The following is a 26,669-nucleotide window of genomic DNA, read 5'->3' on the forward strand; positions in this document are numbered from 1 at the left end:
TTTGAACATTTTGTGCCTTTATGTTTTCTGTGACGTTGAGGTGATCCCACTGAATGAATGGAGGCTGTTCAAACGCAGACAGAAGGCAAAAAACATGCAAAGCAACAGAATGAATATTATATTCTACATTTAGGGTTTTTCACCGAAAAAAGAAAAAAGAAATCACATTTCATTCGTTCTTTTTTTTTACTGTCCAGACTTTCAAAAATCATCTGGACACAATCTGAATAACGTGGTGGTCATGTGCTTCATGGTTTTGTGATGACTCACTTCATGACTCACTTCCTCAACAAATTCCAGTTTTTATTTCATGAATCCCGCGATGCTCAAATTTAGTTGGAGAAAACAAAGGAAACCAAAAACACCACAAAATGCAAAATGAACTCGATTGTGAAATTCAACAGGTTATTTTCTTCCTTTTTTTTGGGAGGTGGGGGAGTGAGTAAAACTGGAAGCTGATTGGTTGGGCTCTGAGTTTATACTCCTCCCCTGGCCTCCTATTGGTCAGTGGACTTTTGATCTGCAGCTACTTTATGATGATCTACAGGGTTGATGCCACTTTACAGGCAGTAAATACGGTAGGTACACACTCTGTGTGTGTGTGTGTGTGTGTGTGTGTGTGTGTGTGTGTGTGTGTGTGTGTGTGTGTGTGTGTGTGTGTGTGTGTGTGTGTGTGTGTGTGTGTGTGTGTGTGTGTGTGTGTGTTACTGACGCTGTTCAGACTGGTTTTCTTTCCGCAAAAAAAATCGTCAGCAAAAACGTAGTACAACATAGTTCTACTTTAAAAAAAAAAAGTATTTCCAAAGAAAACGTATAAATAATGATTAATTTACAAAGAAACTCCACGCTAGCAAATTGGAAAGTGAGGGGCATTGTGGGAAATGTGATTTTATTATTGAATTGAAGAAAAATGTATGTAAAATGAGTTTTATACACAGACTGCACTTTGTTTTTGTGCATAAAGTCTGTGTTGAATAAATAATCATTAAAAAGCATCTAAAGCTCTTATTTTGAAGCATCTAAAGCTCTTATTTTGACAGCAAATGTCGGCTTTGTTTTCTATATTAGTCACAGACCGTCTGTCCTGGAAAGATACGTCACTTTTACACTCTTTTTATCATTTTGATGGTTCTGTAAGATCCAAACAGAAAGATTTTAATGAATGTTTCCATGTCCAGTATTTCTGGGATGGGCAGCAGCGCAGCACATACAACTCTATCAGGGAATTGGTCCAATTAAATTGCAGTAATCCCAATAAACTTGGGAGGGACTGGTTCATAAAGTGTTTCACATTTACACTCAACATGAAACTGGACTGAATGTTTGGAGGAAGTGATAAAATGTCATGTTTTCATGGTGCTGAACTCTGCAGGGAAGCAGCAGATCAAACTGCTGATTATATTCTTGATTAAATGTCAACAAGTCGTACAAAAATATTCATCTTTAAATATTCAGCAGTCTGAAAACAAAAGTTTTTTATCCGTCCTTTGTTTTGTTTTTTTGTCATCTGATGATTTGAGAGGATCCGATCAAATCTAAAAAACTTGAACGCTTCACTTCCAGAACAATTTGCCGAGAGAACGACATTAAATCGTAGAAGTTTTTCTAGAAAAAACAAGTTTTTAAAACCAAAGTTTTAGTCCGACAGAAGCGGAGCCGCTCGTCTGATCGGGTCTGTTTCTGTTTTGGGTTCCAGCCGACATGTCGTCCATCCCAGATCTGATCAGGAAGAAGCGCGACGGAGGCGAGTTGACCGACGAGGAGATCGCCGCCTTCGTCCGAGCCGTCACGACTAAAACCATCCAGGAGTCTCAGATCGGTACGGACCCCCCCCCCCCCCCCCCCGGGTTCAGACAAACCAAGAAAGGGTTCTTCGTCACCTCCTCTTCGTCTCTTAGGTGCCATGCTGATGGCGATCTGGCAGAAGGGGATGGTTCCCACGGAGACCCAGACCCTGACCCGGGAGATGATGTCATCGGGGGAGGTGATGTCGTGGCCGGCGGCGTGGAAGGGGACGGTGGTGGACAAGCACTCGACGGGGGGGGTGGGAGATAAAGTCAGCCTGGTGTTGGCGCCGGCGCTAGCCGCCTGCGGCTGTAAGGTACGACGTCCCGAGTTCGTTAAAAAGAGTCGCGTGAAAGATCCTCCGAAGTTTCGACACCATCGGGACGTTTGTTTTTTTTCTTTTCAGATTCATTTAATTTGTCGAAACTCAAATCAAAAGGATGAGATTTAATTCTGCACATCGACAAGAGGATCTGTGATGTCATAACCCTGTGTGTGTGTGTGTGTGTGTGTGTGTGTGTGTGTGTGTGTGTGTGTGTGTGTGTGTGTGTGTGTGTGTGTGTGTGTGTGTGTGTGTGTGTGTGTGTGTGTTTGTCAGGTGCCGATGATCAGTGGGCGGGGCTTAGTTCACACGGGAGGAACTCTGGATAAACTGGAATCAATACCGGGATTCAAAATCCACCAATCAACTGAGCAGGTGCAGCAAACTCCTCGTTTATAAACTATTTATTTTAATACAAAAATACTCACGATATTCGCAGCTAGCGGCGTATTTATTTTTTTTTTTTTAAATCTATTTATGTATTTCATTTAGTTTGTTTCTTCCTTCTTTGATCTTCCACAGCTGAACATCAGCGTGTTCGCGTCTTGTTAGCATGCAAACATTTAGCTTCACCAAGCTGCTCGCGTGGCTTTAATACGTTAAACAATTCATTTGTTTACGACGTGAACACGACGTCAGCAGCAGCACGAAGAGCCCGAGTTTTGTCAAATTACGTCGAACTTCAGCGAACGAACAGGCGTTACTGGAATGAATCAAGTTCAGAAATATAATCACGTTTTGAACCAAATCTTCTGTTAATTTAACAAATGAGGACAAAAATGTTGCAAAAGCTTCACAGAAAGTTTAAAATCTGTTTTAAAACGGTCAAAATTATGATTTAAATCTTCAACTATCTGATTTAAGACTAAAGTCTCCTTGTTTTTATGTACTGCAACAACTAATATATATACATATACATTTACTTATGTACGTATGTGTACATGTACTCTGAGCAGATTCTGAAGATCCTGGACTCGGTGGGCTGTTGCATTGTGGGTCAGACGGAGAAGCTGGTTCCTGCAGATCGAGTCCTGTACGCCGTGCGTGACGCCACCAGCACCGTGGACAGTTTACCGCTCATCGCCGGTACCGAACCAACATGTCAATGAAATGTTTTTAAAAAGTTAAAATACAAACTTACATACGCGGTTGACTTCCAGGTTCGATCATCTCTAAGAAAGGTGCCGAGAGTCTTTCTGCTCTGGTGCTCGACGTCAAGTTCGGACGAGCTGCTCTGTACAAAGACCTGGACGGCGCTAGAGAGCTCGCACAGCTGTTAGTAAGTAGAAAACAGATGTACATAAAAGTAGATGGAGATTGAGTCTGAGTCACTTTCTGACAATTAAATTATTGGATATAATGGAATAAATTAGAGGTAATTTCGCCACTTAGTCGTTCTTTGTTTGTCGTGCTCGCCTGCTTTTATTTAAGAACTAACAATACATAGAAGTATTTGTCTTGTTCTTCTAAATACGAAGAAAGTTAGCAGCCAAAATCGATTTAGTTTCAGTATTATTCGTCACCCCGAGGAACCCGAAACGTTCACCTTGTTGTAAGTTAACGTTTGATTATTTTCATAGGTGAGCGCAGGAAACGGCGTGGACATCCGAACCGGAGCCGTCCTGAGCAGCATGGACGGGACGATCGGCCGCTGCGTCGGAAACAGTCTGGAGGTGATCGAGTCTCTGGAGACGCTGAAGGGGAACGGACCCGACGACCTCATGGAGCTGGTTTCTACTCTGGGTGACATCACTTATCTCTTACAATCATAAATATCAAAGGATTCTTTTGATTATTATTTTACGAACCAGAATTTTGACGATGAAAAATGGATTCACGTCTAATCAAAGACTCAAATGGTAAAGAAAGAATAAGAGAAAACATTTGCACCCAAACTCGCTCCAGGTTTTCAAGCCGAATAACTTCAAAACCACAAAACCACAAACTTCGAAGAAAAGTTCCGGCCGCCAATTAAAAACAAAGACGAACTCGTCAACAATCAAACAAACAAACAGACGGAAAATCGTCCAAATAAATCAACGACGACCACAGAAACAACAAAACCTCTTTTTGCAGGTTTCCACTTCAACACACAAACACGACTCAAAGTAAAACCAACCAGGAGCCGACAGTCGACCACAAACCGCCGCCAACGACAGGAAGTGAGAACAGTTCAGCTTCAGGTTGAGAAAAAACCCAAAAACAAACTTTAGAAGCAACTGAGTTCTTAATCGTGACATTTAATCATCACTGAATATTCAACGTTGACATTAAAGCCACTAAACTGGTGAATATTTAGTGTTGAAATGTCTTTTTTCTCTTTTTATTCATGTGGTGTGATGTCATCACTTTGAACAAGTCTCCAACTCCTAAGTTTACTTTTAGATTTGTTTTTAAGATTTTAAACTTCAGATATAAAATGGAAAAGACCAAAGGAAAAAAAGATGTTTAAAATAACAAAAATAATGAAATCAGTCAAATAAACTATGGACATTCAGGCTATATAATAATAATAATAATAATAATAATAATAATAATAATAATAATAATAATAATGTTGTTCGGTTCCACCAACAGTCAAAAAACAAAACAAAAGAGATTCAGTTAATTAACAAAGACAATTAAAATCTGAGGCTGTTTACTAATTAGTAATAATTTACTATAAACTTGTTTCTGCTTCATTTACATGCGAAACAAGTTTAACAAAAAAAATACAGTCTGTCAATCAAATGCAGTTTTCAGAATTCTTAACAACTATAAACTTTAAACGTGAATACGTCACATTCAGGCGACTGCGGCTAACCTAAAGCTAACGTTAGCATAAAAGTGATATTAATTCCCGCTCAAACCGTCGAACCGTCGACCGAACACCGGCGGTGCTTCCCGGTTCATGTCGGTGTGCTCCGGTGAAACCAGCTGACGGTGAAGACCGAGTTTGTTTCATCAACGACAAACGTGACGCGGCTAATTTGTGATGCTAACCTTTGCAGCGCGAGCGGTTGTTTACCTTTTTACAAACAGCCGCCATGTTGGAACCTTTCGAGTGAGATGTTCAGGGACACTGGGAATAAAGAGAGTTTACAGGAGACATACAGGGACATTGTGACATTATAATCTAGTAGTTCCGAAACTTTATTTTCTTTAAATGTAAAACTCAAAAATGTTTAAAAAAAAAAAAGAAAGAAAAAAGGACAAAACAGGATGTAAACATTGAGAGTTGTTTCTGTTTCTTCAGGAGGCATGTTGCTGGTGATGAATGGCTCCGTGTCCAACCAATCAGAAGGCAGCAAGCAGATTTCCGACGCTGTGATAGGCGGAGCTGCTCTGTCCAAGTTCCGGGCTATGATGGAGGCGCAGGGCGTGGCCAGTGACGCGGCGCAGTTATTATGCTCCGCCCACACAGACTACTTCAGGGTCCTGAGGAAATCTGAGTATCAGATCGAACTCGAGGCTCCGGCAGAAGGTAAAACTTTTTTGTTTTTAAACCTAAACGCTGATAATCATTATTAATCACGACGTTAACTTATTTATAAATAATAATTCTGATCCACTGACACATTCAGAGATTTAAAAAAATGTTTTAATTTACGAGTGTAATTAAATATCTTGCGTACACGTTTAGTCGCCGAAGTTCTTTACTTTAAAACATTATGCGTTTATGTTAAAACGAACTAAACTCATTTCGTCTTCCTGAAGGTGTCGTCGTGGACGTTGATGGTTTGGTTCTCGCTCAGGTTCTTCATAAATTGGGGGCGGGACGATCCAAGGCCGGACAGCCCGTCAATCACAGTGTAGGGGCGGAGCTACTGGTGTCGCTGGGTCAGAGGGTCCGGAAAGGTGAAGAGTTGTTAATAATAATAAAAGTGAAAGATGAAAGATGACAAAATATTTCAGATGAGCTGACGAACTTGTGTAACGTTCAGGTGCCTCCTGGGTGCGGATCCACTACGAGGATCCGGCGCCGACATCAGACCAGATAAGTCGACTGCAGAGCGCTCTGACTGTGGGAGCAGGCGACGGTAAAGAACCACGACAGAAACACACTCTGGTGAAAGAGCTGCTGCTGCCTTCGTAACGTTACAATACTTTTATTTACTATAAAAGATCAGATTTAATCCTCTCGTCTGTTTAATGGTGATTTAAAAATGAGACTAACGTCCTGAAATCAATAAAAAGATTCAAGTAGGAACTGTTTTCTGAGATTGTGGTCCTGAACGCACCGTTCTTGTTTTCCCTTTAGTGACGAGTTCATGTTGGTTGAAGCAGATTTTTTAATAAAGTATAATTATAAAAGTTGATGTAAAACACCTGAAAAATGTTACTTAAATTTTTGTGCCTACAAACAACAAAAAATTTGGTCTTCACGTTTTTTTCTGTTAATTTACTACAAAACCGAATAAGATCAAATTAATTTCACACGTTTCCTTCATGTAAATTTAAATCATCACAGCGTTCAGTCACATTTAATTTGAGAAAATAAACAAACACGTTTTTTGTCCAAAAAAGACAAAACTGAACTTTATTAAACAATCTGGAGGTTGACAAAAAGACTTGAAGCATAAAAAAGTTTATCTAACAACTCGAACATCTCACTTCTCTATTTATAAAAAAATACAAACAAAAACATCGCTGCAATAGTTTGTTAACAGAAGAAGATTAACTGAGTTTAAAAATTTTAAATTTGATTTCACATCCGTCGGTTTAAACTCAGAAAACCTGATTCTTAGAAAACTCCTGAAACACCACGCACACAGCTGAGTCATGCTGCCCTCTGTTGCCAAGGAGACGGCGATGCAGCAGGGGGAGGAGGGGGGGGGGGCTGCAAGGGTCAGAGGTCAGTGGGCGACGGAGTTGAGTGGCTCGGCTCGGATGTTTCCTAAATCCAGAGTGGAGTCCGTCTCCTCGTCGATCTCCCCGATCACCGCGCTGAGACAAACAAACAAACAAACACACAAGGAAAATGTAAACAAAAACAAACAACACAAAGAAAGTGGAAACAAACATAAATGTCAACAAAAATAAACAACACAAACCTTCAGTCCACAATCAAGTAAAAACAATTTTAAAATATTTTCACACTTTTTCGCGTTAATGAATTCCAAAACAAATTTATCGATTGTCAGATGAGTTGAAGATTTTATTTTGCTGCCGATTAACGCGATCGATTAATCAGCTGATCGTCGCGGGTCAAAGGTGAAAGGTCAAACTCACACATTGTCGCCCCTGACGATGTAGAGGCCGAGCACCACCTGCTCCACCCCCTGACTGGAGCTGAACACGCGCTCGTGACTCTCGTCCAGGATCAAGTTGATGGTCTGATCGAAGCCCTTCAGAGTGCCCTGAACAAAACAAACAAACAAACAAACAAACAAACAAACAAACAAACAAGAGTCCGCGGTGATTCTGTTTCATTACAACACGTTGTGGAGGATTCAGGGAATTGAGGAAGAAGTTAAACTCACGACGATCATCCGACCGTCGGAGGTGACGATGGCCACCGTACCTGAAGCACCACGAGTTAAAGAAGAATAATAACAATAAGAATAATAACAATAAGAATAATAACAATAAGAATAATAACAATAAGAATAATAACAATAAGAATAATAATCGTTATTTGTAGATCACGTTTCATACAAGAAATGAGATGCATGAAAAACAGATAAAATGCATAAAATTAAACTCAAATAGAGTTCAAATATAAAATAAGAAATATGCATTTTAAAGAAACAAAACTTTCCTGTAAGAAAACATTTATATTTATTATTTAGTTTTTATCTGTGAACTTTGGTCAAAAGAGGGTTTTTAACGTTGAACCTTTTAAATGTGGTCCAGAAGGAGAAAACAGGATTTAATGGAGAAAAACATTTTAGTGTTTTCACAAAAAGAATAAAAGTTTGGTGAATTTTAAATGTTTTTAAAACGTTGCTTCATATTTTCTGTTCAGTTTAATCTGAACGACACGAGAATAAAACAAACAGCTGAGTCACAACTATTTACCTGCTGAGATCAAATAAAAGTGTAACTTCAGTTTTATGAAACTAAAAACCGTCAAAAGAAACAACGAGTTCACAGAAACACGAACACATCCCTCCTAGCTCGGATGCTATGCTAACTAGCATTTATCATTCATCCAGACGGGCTGTTAGCATGTTAGCCGTCTACCGGCAGCAGCAGAAGGATACGGTTGATGTAGCTCTCCAGGGCGGTGGACATGCTTCGTCCCGGGGTTCCGTCTCTTTATTTATCCAACGGAGAAGTCGGTGAAATATTTCCACCGAATATCTGGTGGGAAAGACGTGCAGAGAACCAGCAGCAGCTAACAACACACAGCAGGACAGACCGGGCTAATCCAACACCGATTCACCGAGCAGGGGACGTCATATCCGGTTCGGATTACCGGATGTTAAAGCTTGACGATGAATAAACCGTTTTTTTTCGCCGCTCCGTTTCGAGCATTTACTGCAGATTTTTAAGGTATTTCTAGAAGCTCCAAATACTTTTCTATATAAAATAAAAAGGCCTGACGCACAATAAAAAAGATTTTAAAGTATTTGTCAAGATGTATATTACAACCCAAACAAAAATGGCGGCCGGAAATCCCGTCAACGAGCGCGATTTAAACAATAAAATAAATCGTAATGGTTACAAGCCTTAATATACACAAAAGGCCCCTAAAATAATTTATTAAATTTTATCTTTTGGTTTGATTAAATAAGTTAAACAAGGGAAAATATCAATCCCCTTAATTTATATATATATTTATATATATACCAAAAACAGCAACACATTGGCTAAAAGATAAATGGGATGTTTAAAAGGAAAAAAACAACTTTGATTAACTTTTGTGTTTAAGCACCAAAAAAAAACATAATTTGGGTTTTTCTAAAATAATCCATATTAACTTTTGCTTTTTGTCCAATGTTTGTCCTGATTGGGCTCAATTTTAAATCTAAAACCATTTTTATTATCAATATTAATTACTGATCATTATGTATGTGCCTGATATCGTTCTTAATTTCTTTAACATAATTTCTTTTTTTCAGCACTTCGCTCGGTTTCTATTGTGTATAAAAATCTTTTGTATGAATAATTTTGACTTCACTAATATTTCCTGTAAGTATTTATTTTTATGCGTGTTTAAAAACAGAAACGTGTAAACGTTGTTTGATGAACACAGATGAGTCGAGTCGTCCCAGCAGGTCGTCTTCATCTTTATTGTTGCTCAGTAGTCGTCCATACAAAGGGGGGGTGGGGGGGGGGGTGGGGGGGTGGAGGAGGAGCAGTGGAGCCCGACGGGACAAACAACAGGAACGTCATGCTACCAAAGTATTAAATTTGTACAAAAATACTTTACAACATCCCTGTTCCTTTAAAGAAAAATACAGTTTGGTTGGTTGGTGAAGCTACATGGAACTAATCTGATCCACTATTTAAAATGGCAGTGCAATGCATGTGTGTGTGTGTGTGTGTCTCTGTGTGTGTGTGTGTGTGTGTGTGTGTGTGTGTGTGTGTGTGTGTGTGTGTGTGTGTGTGTGTGTGTGTGTGTGTGTGTGTGTGTGTGTGTGTGTGTGTGTGTGTGTGTGTGTGTGTGTGTGTGTGTGTGTGAGTGTGTGTGTGTCTCTGTGTGTGTGTGTGTGTGTGTGTGTGTGTGTGTGTGTGTGTCTGTGTGTGTGTGTGTGTGTGTGTGTGTGTGTGTGTGTGTGTCTGTGTGTGTGTGTGTGTGTGTGTGTGTGTGTGTGTGTGTGTGTGTGTGTGAGTGTGTGTGTGTCTGTGTGTGTGTGTGTGTCTGTGTGTGTGTGTGTGTGTGTGTCTCTGTGTGTGTGTGTGTGTGTGTGTGTGTGTGTGTCTCTGTGTGTGTGTGTGTGTGGGCGGACATCTTGCTGAGGTGAATCACTAGAGTGCAAATCCCTGCAATGTTACACACACACACACACACACACACACACACACACACACACACACAGGTAACACACAAACAGTGTGTATGGCTTTAGATCTCACTCATCAAACCCTTCCTGAAGCCACGCCCCCTCAGCTGTGGCTTGGCTCCCATTGGTGGAACATGAAAACAAAAGCGCTCGTGAAGCTGTCCTCAGATGTGTCAGCTGATCAGACGTGTCAGCTGATGAACCGCTGTAGCGCAGTAAGTAGCCACGTGCCAGCTGACTATCAGCTGTTAGCCCCGTGTGCTAACCGTGAGCTACCTGGGAACTGAATATTGTTCATCACGTGGTCGTCCTGCGTTAGCTTTGTTTTAGCTAACTATGTAATAACCGCGTTAGCAGCGTGCTAACCGTTGGAGCTCTGTTAGCGGTGCGATAGAAACATGATAGCGTAAAGAGACGTTAGCCCTGTTAGCCTTGTGTTAGCCTTGTGTTAGCCCTGTGCTAACCAAACACGTGGTAAACGAGGCTCCGTAGCCTTGTCATGTGACCACGTGTCGTGGTTATGCTAGCCCTGTGCTCAATGTCTGATGGCCTGCATGCTAACCACATGCTAGCAATGTGCTCTAAAATCCAACGTTAAGGTAGGACAGCCAATCAGAGAGGGTTTCCACTGGTTGTTGGTGCTGAGGGAGGCTTCTGATTGGCCAGTTCAAATAGTGAGTTCAAGACTGAGGTGAGAGCAGGAAGATGTTGACATCACTCCAAAATAAACACACACACACACACACACACTCTCACACACACACACACACACACACACACACTCTCTCACACACACACACACACACACAGTTTTTACTGTCACAGGTTTCCCGTTTTAACAGGATTATTTTTTCTGTAACATCGTTTGTCTTCGTGGTTATGAGGTGAACGTTTTCGGGGTTTGATGATTTCAATGTGAACAGCGACGGAGGACCGAACCTTTTTCTTTTTTTTTTTTTAATCTATTTTACATCTTTTCAGGTTCAGTCGCCATGGAAACGAACAAACAAACCAACAAACCAACAAACAGAGAGAACTGACAACAGTCAATCAAAAAAACACCGATCGATTAGCATAATAGATCACTGTTACTGGGGCTCAGAGGAGGGGGGTGGGGAGGGGCAGTAGGGGCGGGGGCATGCTTGGCTTCTTCCTGGGAGCTGATTGGTTGGTTTTGTGTGTCGAGGAGAACCAATCACAGACAGGCAGGGGAAATGTTTTGGGTTTTTTTCTGATTGGTTCCAGCCAATCAGCTGAATCTTTCAGAACGGCCGTCCTGGCTGCCTATTGGTCGAGGGAAGAGAAGAGGGGGAGGGGGAGGTTGGGGGCAAAGCCAAGACCAGGGAATTGAGGTGGGAGGGGCTTAACTGGCCTTGTGTTTTTAACGCACACACGTAACACACACACACACACACACACACACACACACACACACACACACACACATACACAGTGTGGCCAGTCCAACAGGTGTAAACAGTAGAAAAAGATTCTCATTGAACTGCTCAGTGTCATCATCATCATCATCATCATCATTATCATTATTGTCAGCACGATTATTGTTATTATGACTCTTCCGGTCTGCAGCTCGTTCATGGCACAGAACTAAAATCTTAGCGGTAAACCGTCGTCAGGGATGCTCCGATCGATCAGCTGATAATTATTAAATTATTATTCGATTATTAAACTACTCGGTGTCCTTCTGGAGGTTTGGAACCAATTTGAACAAGAGTCTAAAATTGGCATTTTTTTTTAATCTATTTATTAGGAGTTCTGAAGCTTTTGATCATTTCACACAACCTTCCAGTCGTTATGAAACTTGAAACAACTCGAGGTTGTTGTTTTTTGGGGGTTTTGGAAACCGCAGTTGAGAAAACAAATTGTTTTTGTAGCTCCAGCTACTAAATAGATCTCGTAGTGTAAATATTACATGGAGCCAAAGCTTTAAAATACAATCGTCAAACCAAGAGAAGGCTTTTCTTTATAATCGTTATTTGACTTCAGGCAGCGGTGAGGACTCGAAATGCAGTCGTTGACTTTTGGAAGATCATATTTTGGATTATATCCTGGATTACTGGTCATGTTGGGAATTTAGTTCAAGCATCTGTAATGATGCCTCCCTTCTAGATTCTTATCTTTACCATACCTCAATCACATCTGATCTCGATCGTAACCATGTCCAACGTTATATTTACACACCGTACAAGTTCAAGACTTGCAACCTACCATAAAAACTTTCGGGCCAATAAACGTACTTCTGGTTTCGGGCCACACAACGTCAAAGCTTCAATATGCCAATAAAGTGCTTCTCAGACTGTTAAAGTGTCTGAAATGTTATTTTCTATTAAGTTTTTCCGTGTCAAACACGACCGTCTGGAACAGTTACACCTTTCGGTAGTTTCAGGCGCCCCGAACCTTTGCCGGGTTCATCGGTTGAGGAGGTGCTCATTGTAACTTTCAAAGGGAAAAGCAGCGTTAACATATTCATATTTTGGACCCGTGATTCCAGTTTGCAGATTGTTAAGAATTTGACTTAAATTGATGGGACCCAAGAAAAAGAAGGAACCGGCGACTCATCGTGATTCTAGTAAAACTCAGCTCTAGACTCTGATCAGAGCATCCCTGGTCTCCTTGGCAACCTTTTCTGTTCATCAGCAGGTTCTGGATTCTGGACTCAAGTCCCATCAGTCTTTGTGCTGCTGTGGTTCTCAGTCAGTAGAGCCAGAAGCTATAGTTCTGGTTCTAGTAGGACCAGGAGCCACGGCTCTACTTTGGTAACCATGGTTTCCCTGACCACAAACAAGAACCATGCCGTGGACCAGTGAGACCGCTAGTTGTGGTTCTGGCTTCAGTAGAAACAGTAGCCATGGTTCTGCCACCACTAACACCAGTTCCTATGTGTCTTGGACAACTAAGACTATTGGCTGCGGCTCTGGTTTCAGTAGGACCAGTACCCACGGTTCTGTGACCACGAACCAGAACCGTATCTTGGGACCAGTTAAGACCACCGGCTGTGGTTCTGACTTTTAATGGAACCAGGAGCCATAATTCGGTGACTACTAAGAATCTGAACCCATGTGTCTTGGACCGGTAGCTGCTGCTCAAGCTCCAGTAGAACAAGTCACCCAAATTTCAGGGTTCTAAGAACCAGTAACCGTCGGTCCAAGACTAGTAAGACTTCAGTGGGACCAGAAGACGTAATTCTAGTCTTGTGGACCAGTAGGTCCATCGGTTGTGGCTTCAGTAGGATCGGTAGCCGTGGCTCCGGGCCAGTAGGACCAGGAACCATTCATCTTGGACCGGTAGCGCCGGCTGCAGATCCAGAAGGATCAGTAGTTACATCTCAGTTTTCCAGTGACACCATGGTACCAGTATGCAGAACCGTTTCGGTTGAGTTCCTCCGGTCCAACCAGTGTGCTTTCAGTGCTGCTTCAGCAGTTTAAGGGTCAAACTTTAGTGGTCAAAGTTCATCCCGAGGGTGCGCGTCGCACCGCGGGAGGTCCACTGTGAACCGGTTTAACCGGTTGGATCCAGTTTGATTCAACGTTCTCGTCCTGTTGCTCTTCACTTCCTCCGCAGTCCAGTCTGGTCTGAACCGGTTGGATCCAGTTTGATCCAGTTTTTCTATCTGCTATAAGGAACTATTAGTAACCTGCCCAACACCAAACGACACCAAACCGTCACCCGGTTGGCTCCACTTGATCGGCCCGCCGTCATCTCCCGGGCCAATGGAGAGCTCCGACGGACCCAGCTCACCGCCAATTGGCTGAGGGGAGTGGCTGCTGTTGGCGGTGCCGTCGGTGTGATTGGCCAGCAGGGAGCAGGAGGAGGCGGGGTTTCGGCTGATGACGAGCTCCAAGTGGTTCGGAGACTCCGCGATCAGAGGAACGACGAGGCAGCAGTCGAAGTCCCGGGTCCTCACGTGGTTGATCTGGAAGATGGGAAACGTTTTACTGATCAATCCGGAGAGAAAACATCCGAAGCTCAAAGTATTAACGCAGAAAGAGAGGAAGGATTTTTAGTACCTGGAGTATTCGGTCGTAGGCTTCGAGGCCGCCGCGCTCCGCCGGGCCTCCCGGTCGGATGTTGTTGACGTAGACGCCGCGGTCCAACAAACCGTCGGAAACGCTGAAACCGAAGTCCTCCAGGTCCGACACCTTCTCCAGAGTGAGCTGCAGAACACACACCAACACCGTTAAAGAGTCACCGGGTACGTCACCGTGGAGCACCGAGCCGAAAGGGGGTCAAAAGTCACCTTGTGGAGCTCCACCGGGTTCTGGTTCAGGATGTCGTTGACTTCCTGCCTCATCTTCCTCATGGCGAAGGCTCGGCGCTGAGGGTCGGAGGGCAAGGTGTTGGAGCGAGGGGTCACCTGGGAAGATTCACGGCAAAACTATGAACACGCTAACGGTGTAGATACTGTTTAAGATTTGGCTTTAATGAAACACAATAAAAGGGGGTCAGAGGTCCGGGGTCAGCGCCGTTTACCTGCGGCCTGGAGCTGCTGCGTTCCTGGAAGCTCGCCTGGCGTCCCAGCGTGCTGCGCAGAGGGGTGGGGTCATGGTTCAGACTGAGGGTCGAGCCCGACATGATGGTCGCCTGGAGACAGCCAATCAGAGAGCAGTAGTTAGAAAAAAACATCCAATCAGAGCCAGGTGATAAAGAAGAAACATGGAGATAAAAGGCCTCGACCTTTGACCTCATCCAGGACAGGGCGAGACTTGTTTTTCTACAGGTGGGATTTACAGCGCTTCTACTGGCGGGATCGATCGATGTTTCTATTTCTAGGATTGGATGTTGTTTCTGAGAATGAGATCTACTGAAGAGATCTACTGTTGGGATCTACTGTTGGGATCTACTGTTGAGATCTACTGTTGGGATCTACTGAAGAGATCTACTGTTGGGATCTACTGTTGGGATCTACTGTTGAGATCTACTGTTGGGATCTACTGTTGGGATCTACTGAAGAGATCTACTGTTGAGATCTACTGATGAGATCTATAGTTTTAACAAACTGGAGCTACTGTTATCTCCACTGACAGGACATGTTGTCGCATCTGGTCAAAGGTTCTACTTTGGATTCTACTTCCTGTTTGATGACGGGTGTTCAACATCTCAGCCGACAGACGCCCACTTTCAGCCAATCAGAATTAAGGACGCATGCATGACTTGACAGATCTGCTCACATGACCGGCGAGAAAAAACAAAAACTACCCATCAGCCCTCATCAGCGCAAGCTCTCCCAGCATGCCTTGCTCAAACTGCCATGCCCCCCTGGTTGCAACATGACTCTGCCCTACGTGATTGGTCGCAAGCCGGGCAATGTCACTATGATGTCACAATGACGTCACCATGGTTGTGCGGTGGGCTGCGGTTAGAGTGCGGTTAGAGTCACATTCAACATGTCTGACAACGCCGGGAGTCTCGGTTAGAGAGGAGGGGGGAGGAGTTAGTGGAGGGGGGTGTTGGGGTGGAGGTAGGAGGGTACCAGAGCGAGGAGCTGCGTCTCCTTCCCCGACTCCTGGAAGAGAAGGAGTCACGACTCTTTTTTACTGACGTGTTTCCAAGACAACCAACAAAGTTTCTTTCAGCACATAAAACCAACAAAAAAGATTTCTACTGACGTAGTTGAGGTGAAGTTACAGTTTTATGTGTAAATGCTGCTTAAAGTGACTTTTTTCAAATTATAAATTAGGCAGATTTTTTATTTTATTGATCTTGAAAATCATTATCTTTCTTTTGGTAAAAAAAGCTGTAGACACCGGCCTCCGCACACCAGGGGGCGCTGCAGCAGACAGAAATCTGAGGACTGAATAAAAAGTATAAAAACATGTTTATTGTCTTTAAAGTAAGAGATCTCGGTGGAAACCAAAAACTTAAAAATATTATAACACCACCCAACGACCGCCGCTCCTTCTTCTGGCATCGTAACATTTTCTCACCTCCAGCTCTCGGAGGATGCCGCTCTGACCGCAGGTCTCCAAGTCCTCCAGCGCCTGAGACCAGAAGTTCTCCTCCTGGTCCGGTTCGGTCCCGTCGTGACCCACGGTGAACCTGGAGGGGGAAAGGTCAAAGGTCAGCCACACACACACACAAACACACACACACACACACACACACACACACACACAGAGAGGAAACTGTGGACATGCTGGTGAGTAATTTTTATTTTTTGCCGACAGGACGAAACATGTGCAGCAACGACATACACATCCACCGGGTGTATGTGTCGGAGGGGGGGGGGGTCAAAAGTCACCAGGTGAGGGTATCTGCTGGAGGTCGGACAGGTGACAGAGGACTGTGGAGGGTAGGGGGGGTTTAAAGGGCAAAGGTCAGTGCGGTACCTGCTGTCAGAGATTAGACCGCTGGGCAGATTACAGCCGCTGCAGACAGAGACAGACGGCTGTTAGCTCGGCGCTAACGACTCCCATTGATCTGAATGAGGAAGGCTAACGCTTAGAGCGTAGAAGTCCCATTAAGAGCTACCAAACATTAAGTTAGGGGGGGATTTTAAAAAAAAAATTGTTTTAAGTGTGAAGTTACATTTCAGTAATAATAGAATAAAAACTAGTGAATTCATTTTCTCAGATTTATTAAATTTTTTTCAGAAATTGTTTCAAATCCTTCAAAACTTTTTTTTTTTAGAATTAATTTGAAATTAATTAAACATGTTTTTTTTGTGTTTTTTTTTCAATCTACACTAAATAACCCGTAACGACAAAGTGGAAACACGTTTGCAGGAATTTCAGCAAATTTTGTAATTAAAAAAAACAACTTTAAAAAATGTTTTGTTTTATTCTGACAGGTCAAATATTCATTTCCATTACCTGCAACTTTTATTCTATCAGATGAATATTTTACCAGATTTTTGTAAGTTTTCTCGTCATATTTATATAAAATATAACGTGTTTAAATAACTATTTGATTTTGTACTTAAACAAACTTTATTATTGATCGTTTATCTCTTAATTTGTAGTGTCATTCTCTCCTCTCTCACCCTCCGAGTGGTGGGCGGTCCCAGTCGTCGTCACTCAGGCCCAGATCTGACAGTGGATTGGCTCTCTGGCGAGCGGAGGAAGATGATTGGCTGTTGGTCGTCTTGGCGTTGCGCCACTCGTGAAAACTGTACGGAGACGACTGAAATGGTGGAGCTACGCCAACACACGCAGAGAGAAAGAAAGATTTAGGATTTAGCGACAGATCTGGATGAAGGCTTTGAAGGTCAGAGGTCAGAGGTCGGCGTCCTACCCGGGGTGGTGAAGCTGCTGTCCATGTTGGATCCATCCCAGGACTCCACGGCGCTGTCCACGGACGGCAGCGTGCTGAACACTCTCTGGCTCGTCAGGGGTGCGACCATGATGACAGGCTCCTCCTCCCCGTCCTGGATGTCCGGGTTAAGCCCCACCCCCGGCCCCAGGCCTGAACCAATCACGCAGGACTTCGGGCTCGACACTGCGGACAGACGACGCACGTTTATCAAACTGTAAACAAACCTGTGTTTACAAGTGTGTATATATGTTTATAGTTGTTTATTATTGTGTATTATGTGTTTAAGTGTGAATATAAGTGTGTATTAGTATGTATAAGTGTGTATAATGTGTGTGTATTAGTGTGTATAAAGTGTGTGTGCGTACGCTCTCCCTGCTTCTTGATCTTCAGAGTCACCGTCTCGCCGGCCTGCTGCAGCAGACTAATGGCTTCACTCAGCGGTTTCCCCTTCAGGCTGTTGCTGTTGATCGCCAGAATACGGTCGCCCACGTGGATCGCTCCCGTCCTGCAGTAAACAACAACAACAACACAGAAACACAGTCAGGGCTCAGGTTAACCGATCACACCTGATAAAACTACATAAAAAAACAATGAAACGTAGTTTAAAACACAATATAAGACCTGTGTTTGTGTTCCAATATAGAAATATCTAATTTAAATAAAAATAAATGATTTTTTTTTATTGAAAATGTAAATAAATCTGATAAAATGTATGAAATGAGAAATGTCTAATTCAATAAAAGGGTAAAAATTACAATAAATAAACCAAAACTGAAGGAATCATGAAGAGAAACATAAAAATGGAATGAAATTATAATATTTTTGTATTATTAACAGCAGAGGGCGACATTTTCCACTTTATCTGATCGAAACACATCGTCACAGATTTTAATCCCTCACGGATATTTAATACAAAAGAGAGAAAGCTTGCAGATTTTTTATTATACTAATATTTTCCCTTTTTTTTCTTATCATTAAAAAACATTTTTGATGGCTAATGTTGATTTTTACTATTTTAAACATCTTAAAATGAGGTCGTACCTCTCGGCCAGCCCGCCTTTGGTCAGCGAGGAGATGATGATGGGGTCGAAGGGCTCCTCGGTGCCCGAGATGGTGATTCCCAGCGGGCCTCCGTACCTCTGCAGCTCCACCGTGTAGATGATGCTGCCGGACACTTCCTGTTCGTCTGAAAGGTTCAATAAAGATTTGTTCAACGCTGAGCGCACGCCGTGAACAATATTATTCACCAACAGACTAAAAAAGTGCCCATGAGAGTCCTTGAGGAGGTTTAGATGACCTCGATGGTGTCCTGGGGGTCGATGAAAAGGTCTTAAAAGGTATCAAGAAAGTTCTAGAGGTTGCTGATTTGTTTTGTGGTATCTTTGAGGACTTTGGACCAGGTTCGACCACCCTGACGAGGTTTTAGGAGCCACTGAAAAGGTCTAAACAGTTTCATGGTTTTCATTCAACTCCTTGAGGAGGTTCTTGGGGCTCGTAAGGTTTCAAGGGGTCCTTTGTTTGGTTTCTGGGTGTCCTCAGGACTCCTTGAAGAAATTCAGAGGACACTAATGGGTTCTAGAGATCGATGAAAAGGTCCTAAAGGTTATTAAGGGAGCTTTAAAGGTCGAGGACTGAGGACTAAGCACTAAGTGCTCTTAATGAGGTCCTTGAAGAGGTTCTAGAGGTTAAGGTTTCAGGATAGTTTCTAGCTTTCTAAAGGTCCTCAAACAGACTCCTTTAGAGACCAATAGAAAGGACCCGAGTGTCTTTGAGAAACCTGAAGGATTAGAAAGTAAGTACAGGAAGCTTTTAATGGTTTTGAGTCCTTGAGGATGTTTTAAGGATGTCTATGGATGTTCTACTTTCTCAACCAGCTTCTTGCTTTGAAGACTTGTTATTAAAAAAATAAATAAAGAAGATACCCGAGTTGTCTTCGTCTTTGCGGATCTTCAGTTTGACGAGCTCCTCACACTGCTGGAGGATCTGAACGGCCTCCTCCATGGAGCAGTTCTCGACCCGGATGTTATCGATGGCCAGCAGCTTGTCTCCGAGCTCCAACGTTCCCGTCCTGATATAAAAAAAACAACAAAAAAAAACACATGTTAACGTCAATATACAGCACAATATATTTATGTATAACTGTGTGTATGATTAAATTTATCATAAATATCAGTTAAATTAGGACATTTTGAAAAGAAACAGGAAGTAAACTGTAATGTCATGGATACAGTTAGCTACACAACAAGCGACAACTTGAGCCTCTTTTGTTTACGTTTTAGAAAAATGAAGTACGCCGAATTAGCGTTTAGTAGTTCTTATTTGCGATGTACCAGCGGATGTACTGACTGAGTTCACAGAATTAGGTCGATACCGAAGAAACGTAAAAGTCGGACGATTCTCCGCTTCTGAATGGTGTTTTACTCCGATTTCAATGCCGTTTTTTTTTTTTTTTTTGGTCCTCTTATCGTATTTACATTATATTTTCTCAGAATAATGAATAAAGGCCTGTTAATGACTTTTTCTTTGGGTGAATTCGGTGTGTTTTAGAAATAACGTACAGTGAGCAGATGCTACCTGCCAGGTCAGCCAACCGAGGCTGTTTAAAACTCAACATTTTCCGCTTCACACTCCAAAACACATGACCTACAAACCTCAGCACACACACACACACACACACACACACACACACACACACACACACACACACACACACACACACACACACACACACAGTTAGCCTAATTAACCAACCGACTGCAGGCAGCTGACTGAGTTTCAACACAGCTGACACCGTTAATTTTTTTTTAGCATCACATACTGTACATTAGAGCGGACGTGTCATACTCATGTTTGGATAATATGGGGACTTTTATTCATTTTGAGGAAATAAAAACCAATCGATGTGGGGTTTGAATCATTAAATATCATCATCATATTCGTTTAAAGGTTAACTTGAGATCAAATTTAAGGTTGGGTTTGATTCAGGTTTTACGGTGAGACCAGGTCACCTGTGTGCGACGCTGCCCTTCTTGATGTCGGAGATGATCAAAGGATCGCCGGGTTTCCTGTTGGACGGAGCTGCGGACGCACAAACAGACATCAGATGAGTCCGTACAGCGAGAAACAGAAAACAAACGTGAATAATTCAACGTTTTTCTTACATCACTACGAGACTAGAGATAAAGATTAAATGCTGAAAAGAAAACATGAAATCAAACCGTGCTTACAGCTGATGGTGATGCCCAGCTCCACTCCGGGTTTCTTCGGGAGCTTCACGTGGAACGTTCCTGAACTCGGGATCACCGACTCTGAGAGGCGGAAAAAGATGGAAACGGTTCAGCAGCAGATTTACAGCTTTTTAAAGGGAAACTCAGGCTTCGTTCGGGGACTGCGGGAGAATCAAATTTATTTCTCAGATCAGCTCTTCAGAATAAACTTTTTGCGGATCGGATTCGGTGCGTCCATACGTCTCTGAACAATCTGTGTGGGTTGCCGCTGTAACAACGTAGCTGTTTTTAACCTTTTTAAACCAATTTTGATGCTTTTAACGGAAGCTGGCGTCCGCATGCTTTCGGTCACATAGTGAAGAGTGTGATCAGCATCAGCAATATCTGCAGTCATCAGCCCTCAGTCAGAAAACACTCTGAGTCACCGCCGACAGCTTGTTGTGTCGTTCTGTTAAAACTCGGCTGTGGGAGATTATTTATAACGAGCCGGCGTCTGTTACGTTCACGAAGAGTCGGCCAAATTACAGAGGAGCAGATTTAAATTCAACACAGCAGCCAAAACAGGACGAGTCAGACTCCAGACCGTCGCCGTGTCTCCATTTTCAGTGGTTCAACGTTTAAACTACGACAGAAATAAATCAAACTGAACCTCTGAATCACAGCCGTGACTGAATTTGTATTAAATTCAAGACTGAAACAAACTGTTGATGTTTACCGGCCACGTCGAACTCGATCTCCAGCGTGAGCTGAGCAGTGATGGACGAGTCTCTGAGCAGCTGGTTGGTTTCCTCCAGAGTCGAGTCTTCGGTCGGGACGCCGTTTATGGACAGAATCCTGTCGCCGATCTGCAGGATGCCGCACCTGAAGAGAGACAGATGGATATCAGGATGAAAAGAATATAAAAGGAAGTCAGAGATGCAAGTTCAGTTTTACTTTTCTACGATTAATTGTCTCTTTTGTAGATAAATATAACTTTTCTTTTTGCATCTGACTCCCTCCCTCCTAATGCTGCCGGTCGCATAATTTTGGGGGCTCGTCTGGGATTCAACCGATTCGTTTAAGATTCTCTGTGAACTGATGACACCGAGATTACACAGAAAAAATGAAAATAAAAAATAAATAATAATAATCAATAACATTAGTTTCCAATGTGTATGGCACCTTTTAAAATTTGCATCACACAATGATTTATACACAACAACAACAACAACAACAACACATACAGGAAACAGAAATAATAACAATTATAACAAGATGGCGCACATAAAAGAAAAAAGAAAAGTGTTCAAGTTTTAAGACATTTGAATTCCGTATTTTATTTGCTTTATTATTGTAAAGGATGTTTGTTTATAAAGTTACTTTCTACATAAATTATTATTATTGTGTTATCGTGTGTCACTTCAAAACAAACCGACGTTGTGTGTTTACCTCTCCGCGGGGCTGTCGGGGTCGATGTAGGCGATGAGCGGCGGTGACGACAGCGTTTCTGTGGCGAAAACGCCACCCTGCAGCTGCAGCCCGAACCCCATGACTCCGTCGCCTACCAACGCCACCTCGGTGGTTTCCGTGTGCACCACCTGCCCAGCGAGGCCGACGGTGCTGGACGCGAGAGACACTGACGGAGAGACGGACAGTTGGAGGCGGACTGTTAGCGGGCGTCCGACACGTTTGATAAAATTTGGGGGTTTTGGGGGAGAGGGGGGGCGGAGTCAGACTCACGGGAACTCTTGAAGTCCTTCTTCTTGGCCTTCCTCCTCATCAGCGTGCCCCGCGGACTCGTGGGATACATGTTCCTGGGCAGGGTGCTCATGTTGAGGGACGAGAGGCTGTAGGCCGACATGGAGCCTGGAGAGAACGAGTGGCTGAGAGCTGCAGGGTGAAGAGAGGATGATGAAGATGATGAGGATGAAGAGGTGTTCCTTTCGAAGTAAAACATCGAGAGAGAGAGAGAGAGAGAGAGAGAGAGAGAGAGGTGGACGTACGAGGGTTGTTTGTATGGCGGTTGTGCGATCTGGCGCCTGATTGGTCGGGGTGGTACGTGTTGTAGTGGTAAGGGGGAAGGATGGGGGCGGAGCTTCCGGTTTCCCAGGGGAGGGGGCGGGGACTACGCTGCACCTTGACTGCACGCACACAGCACAACAACACACACAAACACAGAGGAGGGTACTCAGGTCATGACAAGAGGAAAGGTCAGAGGTCATAGGTCAGGAGGAGCTTGTATCACAGCGTAGATACTGTATACACGTCGATACCTCGTCGCTGGATTTGAGGTATCTACTGTGTGTACATACGTGTGGTATCGCAGCTCTATAAAAGATTCATTATGTAAATAATCCCGATGCGTTCAAGGCCCGTTGTGTTAGATATGTGTGTGTTTGTATCGTGCTGCGATGCGATGCATTCAGGGCCCGTTGGGTTAGATATGTGTGTGTTTATACCGTGCTGCGGTGCGTTCAGGGCCGGTCGGGCCTGGTGCTGTGGCAGGATCTCCATGCGGACGGTCTGACACGAGGCGGAGAGAAGCTGAGTCGCTTCGGCCAGAGAACAAAACTCCATCGACTTCCCGTCAACGGACAGGATGTGATCTCCTGCGTGAAGAGCGCCGCACCTACACACAAACACACAACACGAACACACACCAAAGGTCAGGACGTCTTAGAATAAAAGATAAAATGTCAGTTAAACAGTAAAATATCAAAACACGATTCCACAGTGAGTGTCTGGGAGGTCAGAGGTACCTGTCTGCTATACTGGCTGGCTTGACCTTGTCAATGATGATGACCTGCTTGCTGCAGAACATGGAGGTGGAGAGAGCCACGCCCAGACTGGAGCCTGTCGCCTTGGCAACCTCGACCAGTAGTGGTCCAGATGCCGTGGCAACCGAGTCTGAGGAAGGGAAAAAAAAAAAGATGTTTTTTTCTAGTTCTTTTTATATTTTGCAATAAAGAGTTGAAGTGGAGTTCCTCAGGGTTCAATCCTGGATCCTGTTTTATTGCAGCTCTGTGTTTTTTAACTCAATTATTTTATCAACAATAACAATATTTCAAAGAATGACTTTCTAATCGGCCTGTTTATTTTTGTTCACATTTTTGAACATCTGCTCCTTGCTAATGTTGTGTTTATTGATGTTATTGTGTTTTTATGTCTTTAATTGGTTGTCTAAGTTCAATAAATAAAATGAGTTTGTGTTAATATTTTTATATTTTGAGATTTTGTTGAAATGAAGAGTAAAACTCACTGTTGAAATTTAAACTAAGCAAATGGAGGATGAACTTTAATACCAGCGACCTGTTGATAACAGAGCTGTAATTTACAATCGTTTTTATCGTGAATAATGAGTTAGTTATTTGGACTGCAGAACTTTGGTATGCAGAATTTTTTCTACATTTTTGGTCCTCCAATGCCACGGTGATGTCTTCATATCGCCAGAACAGCCCAAAACAATAATTTAAACATCCATATATTTCATTTATATAATGCAAAGACAAAAAGAAGCTGCAACCGACACAGATTTTGTAGTTTTTGCATACAATATGACAGACAATAAATGACCAAAAAAAACAGCTGATTAAATCTGACTCATCGTTTAAAGCCAGGGGGGACGATGACTCGGCACTAAATTTAATCTCTAAATAATCCCGATGGGCAGAGTGTCAACTGACCCATCACCGAGACGTCGTATTCAATCAGCAGCGTGGCTTCCTGCCCGCACTGCTTCAGGATGCTCATGGCCTCCGACAGCGTGCTGCCGTGGAGACGGATCCCGTCGATGCTTAGCAACCGGTCGCCCGGCTTTACCGTTCCTTCCCTGCAGAGAGAGAGAGAGAGAGAGAGAGAGAGAGAGAGAGAGAGAGAGAGAGAGAGAGAAGAGTTTCTACGAAGGCTCTTGAGGGACAAACATCTCAAAGGGGCAGAGAGGACACGTACCGGTCGGCCGGCCCACCCGGCCTGATGGTTGTTATGACGATGGGGCGGGACTTGTTCCTGTCTTCGTGGGCTCCGCCTGCAAAAACACACGCTCGCGTCAAGTTTAGATTTTTTTTAATTTCCACTTATTTCCGAACAGACGGAGTCTTCCTCACCTCTGATGACGAAGCCGAAGCTGTTTCCGTCCTTGTGAAGCGTCACTTCCACGTTCTTGAACATGACCCCTGACCCCTGCACCGCTGCAACACAGCAGAGACGCGTCAACACCACACGCCGACCCGCCGAACACACGCTTCTTATTTAACCGCCGTCGGTACTTACAGACGGGCGGCAGCTCGTACTCGACCTCCAAAACGACGCGCTCGCCGACGTTCTTCAGCAGACTGATGATCTCGTCGTGTCTGAACTTGGCCAGGTTGATGCCGTTGACGGCGCGGATGTAGTCGCCCACGTTCAGCTGGTCGCTCCTGAACATCAACATTTGTTTCTTTTAAATCCACTTTTTAACCTTCGTAACGCTTTTCACAATCTCCATGTTTCATTTCAAACTTTTTCTAAACGCTAAAAAAACCAAAATGTGTTCATTTGACGAGGACATGGACGGAGACCGGATCAATAGTCTGAAAACACTCCCAGATTTAGCTGGGGAGCAGATTATCCTCCAAACTTTATTTTAAACAACAACAATTAGAAATTTGAATTGGATTCTTCCACTGAAACGGTCTGTTTCTCATTTGAAACCATCATCCCGGCTCCATATTGTCTCCACTGGATTACAGAAGTTTCCCGGAGGCCCCTGATGTTGTTTAATTACGCAGAACGTCAAACTGCACTCTGAGTTCTATGACGAGGTTGGACGGTTATCAGCGGCATCTCGAAGGCATCGGCGTATCTGTGCCTCCATTTAAAACCTTCCTGATATCTCGGCTCCGGAGATATTTCACTTCTTCAGTTGAGCTCAGAGATAATAAATCGCAGCAGCAGATCACAGACAGGTTTTCAGAGCTCCTCTTATCGGCTCTGAACCAGGGATGAGAGCAGGCTGAGAAAAGCCCAACTAAAGTTAACTTCATAATGTGATTCCACAAAAACTGATGTGTGATTTAATGTCTGGACCAAAGTCTATTCAAAATGGGTTTAATAGTTGTTGCGATATCTCAGTTTGGACCAAACAGGTGGACAATAAACCATCAAACTACCAAGTTCTTTTTTATTGCTTTTTGACAACAATGGAGGTCTATTGGACATAAAATAACAAGTTAGTAAAATAAATTCATCGTTGTTTTGGGTCTTTTTAAAGACTTTTAGTGACAATAAGATGATTACAAACATAGTAGGTTGAGTTCAAAACAGAAAAAGCAGTAAATAGTGCGATTATGAACAAATGTGACATTCAGAAGAGTCTCGTTGTGTTTTTGAGCTTCTGGAAAAACAGAAGAGAAAAAACACAAACAAAAAGAGCAGATTTAAAGCTGTTACCTGGCAGCGATGCCTCCCTGTCGCAGGTTTGAAACCCGAGGCTTCCCATCTTTATCGATGCCGCCCGAAACCGTCAGCCCGAGCGTCGTGCCCTCCTTCTTCATCAGCTCCACCACCGAGCAGCCCCGAAACTCATCTGCAAAAAAAGACAAAACAACAGGACGTGAGATCGGTCGAAGGCTCGTTTCCTTCCATGAAATCATCTCCACTGATTTTTCTTCCGGCTCTGTTTGATTTTTCGTCTCCGTCTCTGCAAACCCACAAAATTTTAATCGTTTTCTCTGAGCTTCGGGAAAATAAAATAATAATACAGACAAAGAGAGAAGTGAAGTCATCTTCTGTTCTGTCATCCATCTATATTTTATTAAAGGCCTGAAATATTCAGCAGATGGAGCGGGGCTGGGGGGGTATTTCATATTTCAGTGCGGACCCGTTCCAATCTGATGTGACCAGAACTCCGGCGCTAAAACAAGAGAGCCGGGCTTCATTAAATTGTCGTCCTTTAATATTAACCGGGCCGGGCTCGACTCTCTTTAATGTCGACAGGATTAAGAACCGGCCGACCTCCGGCAGCGACGTCATCATCTCCTCTTTTACTAAAAGGCAGCAGTGTCCCTTTTCAACTTTTTCTAAGCAGCCTGACTTACAGGCTAAAAAAAAAAGAAGAAAAAAAAAAAGAAAAGAAGAAACGAAGCTCTAAATCTTCGGATCTGATAAAACGTTCCAGAC

At 43.2% G+C, this 26,669-nt stretch overlaps 3 protein-coding genes across 12 annotated transcripts in view; 1 reads left to right on the forward strand and 2 right to left on the reverse strand.

Annotated features, from left to right (window-relative positions):
• The first annotated feature begins 559 nt into the window (after positions 1–559).
• tymp (thymidine phosphorylase) lies at positions 560–6,403 on the forward strand. Its single transcript, XM_069719230.1, has 10 exons — positions 560–578; positions 1,697–1,819; positions 1,899–2,101; positions 2,384–2,482; positions 3,064–3,193; positions 3,268–3,386; positions 3,688–3,850; positions 5,343–5,570; positions 5,804–5,944; positions 6,031–6,403. The coding sequence occupies exons 2-10, from the start codon at positions 1,702–1,704 to the stop codon at positions 6,180–6,182; spliced, it is 1,353 nt and encodes a 450-aa protein (XP_069575331.1). The 5' UTR covers positions 560–578; positions 1,697–1,701; the 3' UTR covers positions 6,183–6,403.
• Positions 6,404–6,596: 193 nt separating this feature from the next.
• On the reverse strand, positions 6,597–8,466 carry lsm8 (LSM8 homolog, U6 small nuclear RNA associated). The gene is made up of 4 exons (XM_069719201.1): positions 8,293–8,466; positions 7,570–7,610; positions 7,319–7,446; positions 6,597–7,033 (listed from the first exon to the last, which is right to left on the reverse strand). The coding sequence occupies exons 1-4, from the start codon at positions 8,321–8,323 to the stop codon at positions 6,943–6,945; spliced, it is 291 nt and encodes a 96-aa protein (XP_069575302.1). The 5' UTR covers positions 8,324–8,466; the 3' UTR covers positions 6,597–6,942.
• An 834-nt stretch (positions 8,467–9,300) lies between these two features.
• Positions 9,301–26,669, reverse strand: part of grip1 (glutamate receptor interacting protein 1) — a 43,634-nt gene continuing 26,265 nt past the window's right edge. For 3 of the 10 annotated variants that reach the window (XM_069719218.1, XM_069719215.1, XM_069719217.1), the window contains exons 3-27: positions 25,941–26,076; positions 24,783–24,928; positions 24,617–24,700; positions 24,462–24,537; positions 24,197–24,342; positions 23,273–23,420; positions 22,973–23,142; positions 22,517–22,654; positions 22,254–22,403; positions 21,963–22,149; positions 21,250–21,395; positions 20,535–20,615; positions 20,316–20,385; positions 19,230–19,375; positions 18,349–18,493; positions 17,673–17,812; positions 17,287–17,490; positions 17,036–17,189; positions 15,981–16,092; positions 15,527–15,559; positions 14,527–14,637; positions 14,294–14,410; positions 14,064–14,210; positions 10,455–13,969; positions 9,301–10,276 (exon numbers count right to left, since the gene is read on the reverse strand). In XM_069719218.1, coding sequence (XP_069575319.1) covers positions 13,670–13,969; positions 14,064–14,210; positions 14,294–14,410; positions 14,527–14,637; positions 15,527–15,559; positions 15,981–16,092; positions 17,036–17,189; positions 17,287–17,490; positions 17,673–17,812; positions 18,349–18,493; positions 19,230–19,375; positions 20,316–20,385; positions 20,535–20,615; positions 21,250–21,395; positions 21,963–22,149; positions 22,254–22,403; positions 22,517–22,654; positions 22,973–23,142; positions 23,273–23,420; positions 24,197–24,342; positions 24,462–24,537; positions 24,617–24,700; positions 24,783–24,928; positions 25,941–26,076 — 3,287 coding nt within the window. In that variant the 3' untranslated portion in view covers positions 9,301–10,276; positions 10,455–13,669. The other 7 variants (XM_069719219.1, XM_069719221.1, XM_069719216.1 and 4 more) reach the window with 4 other exon arrangements.

This window comes from Brachyistius frenatus, unplaced genomic scaffold, assembly GCF_029030835.1.
Source record: "Brachyistius frenatus isolate BFR_SWC_R1_liver_20210118 unplaced genomic scaffold, ASM2903083v1 Contig_210, whole genome shotgun sequence".
Classification (NCBI taxonomy): Eukaryota; Metazoa; Chordata; class Actinopteri; family Embiotocidae; genus Brachyistius; species Brachyistius frenatus.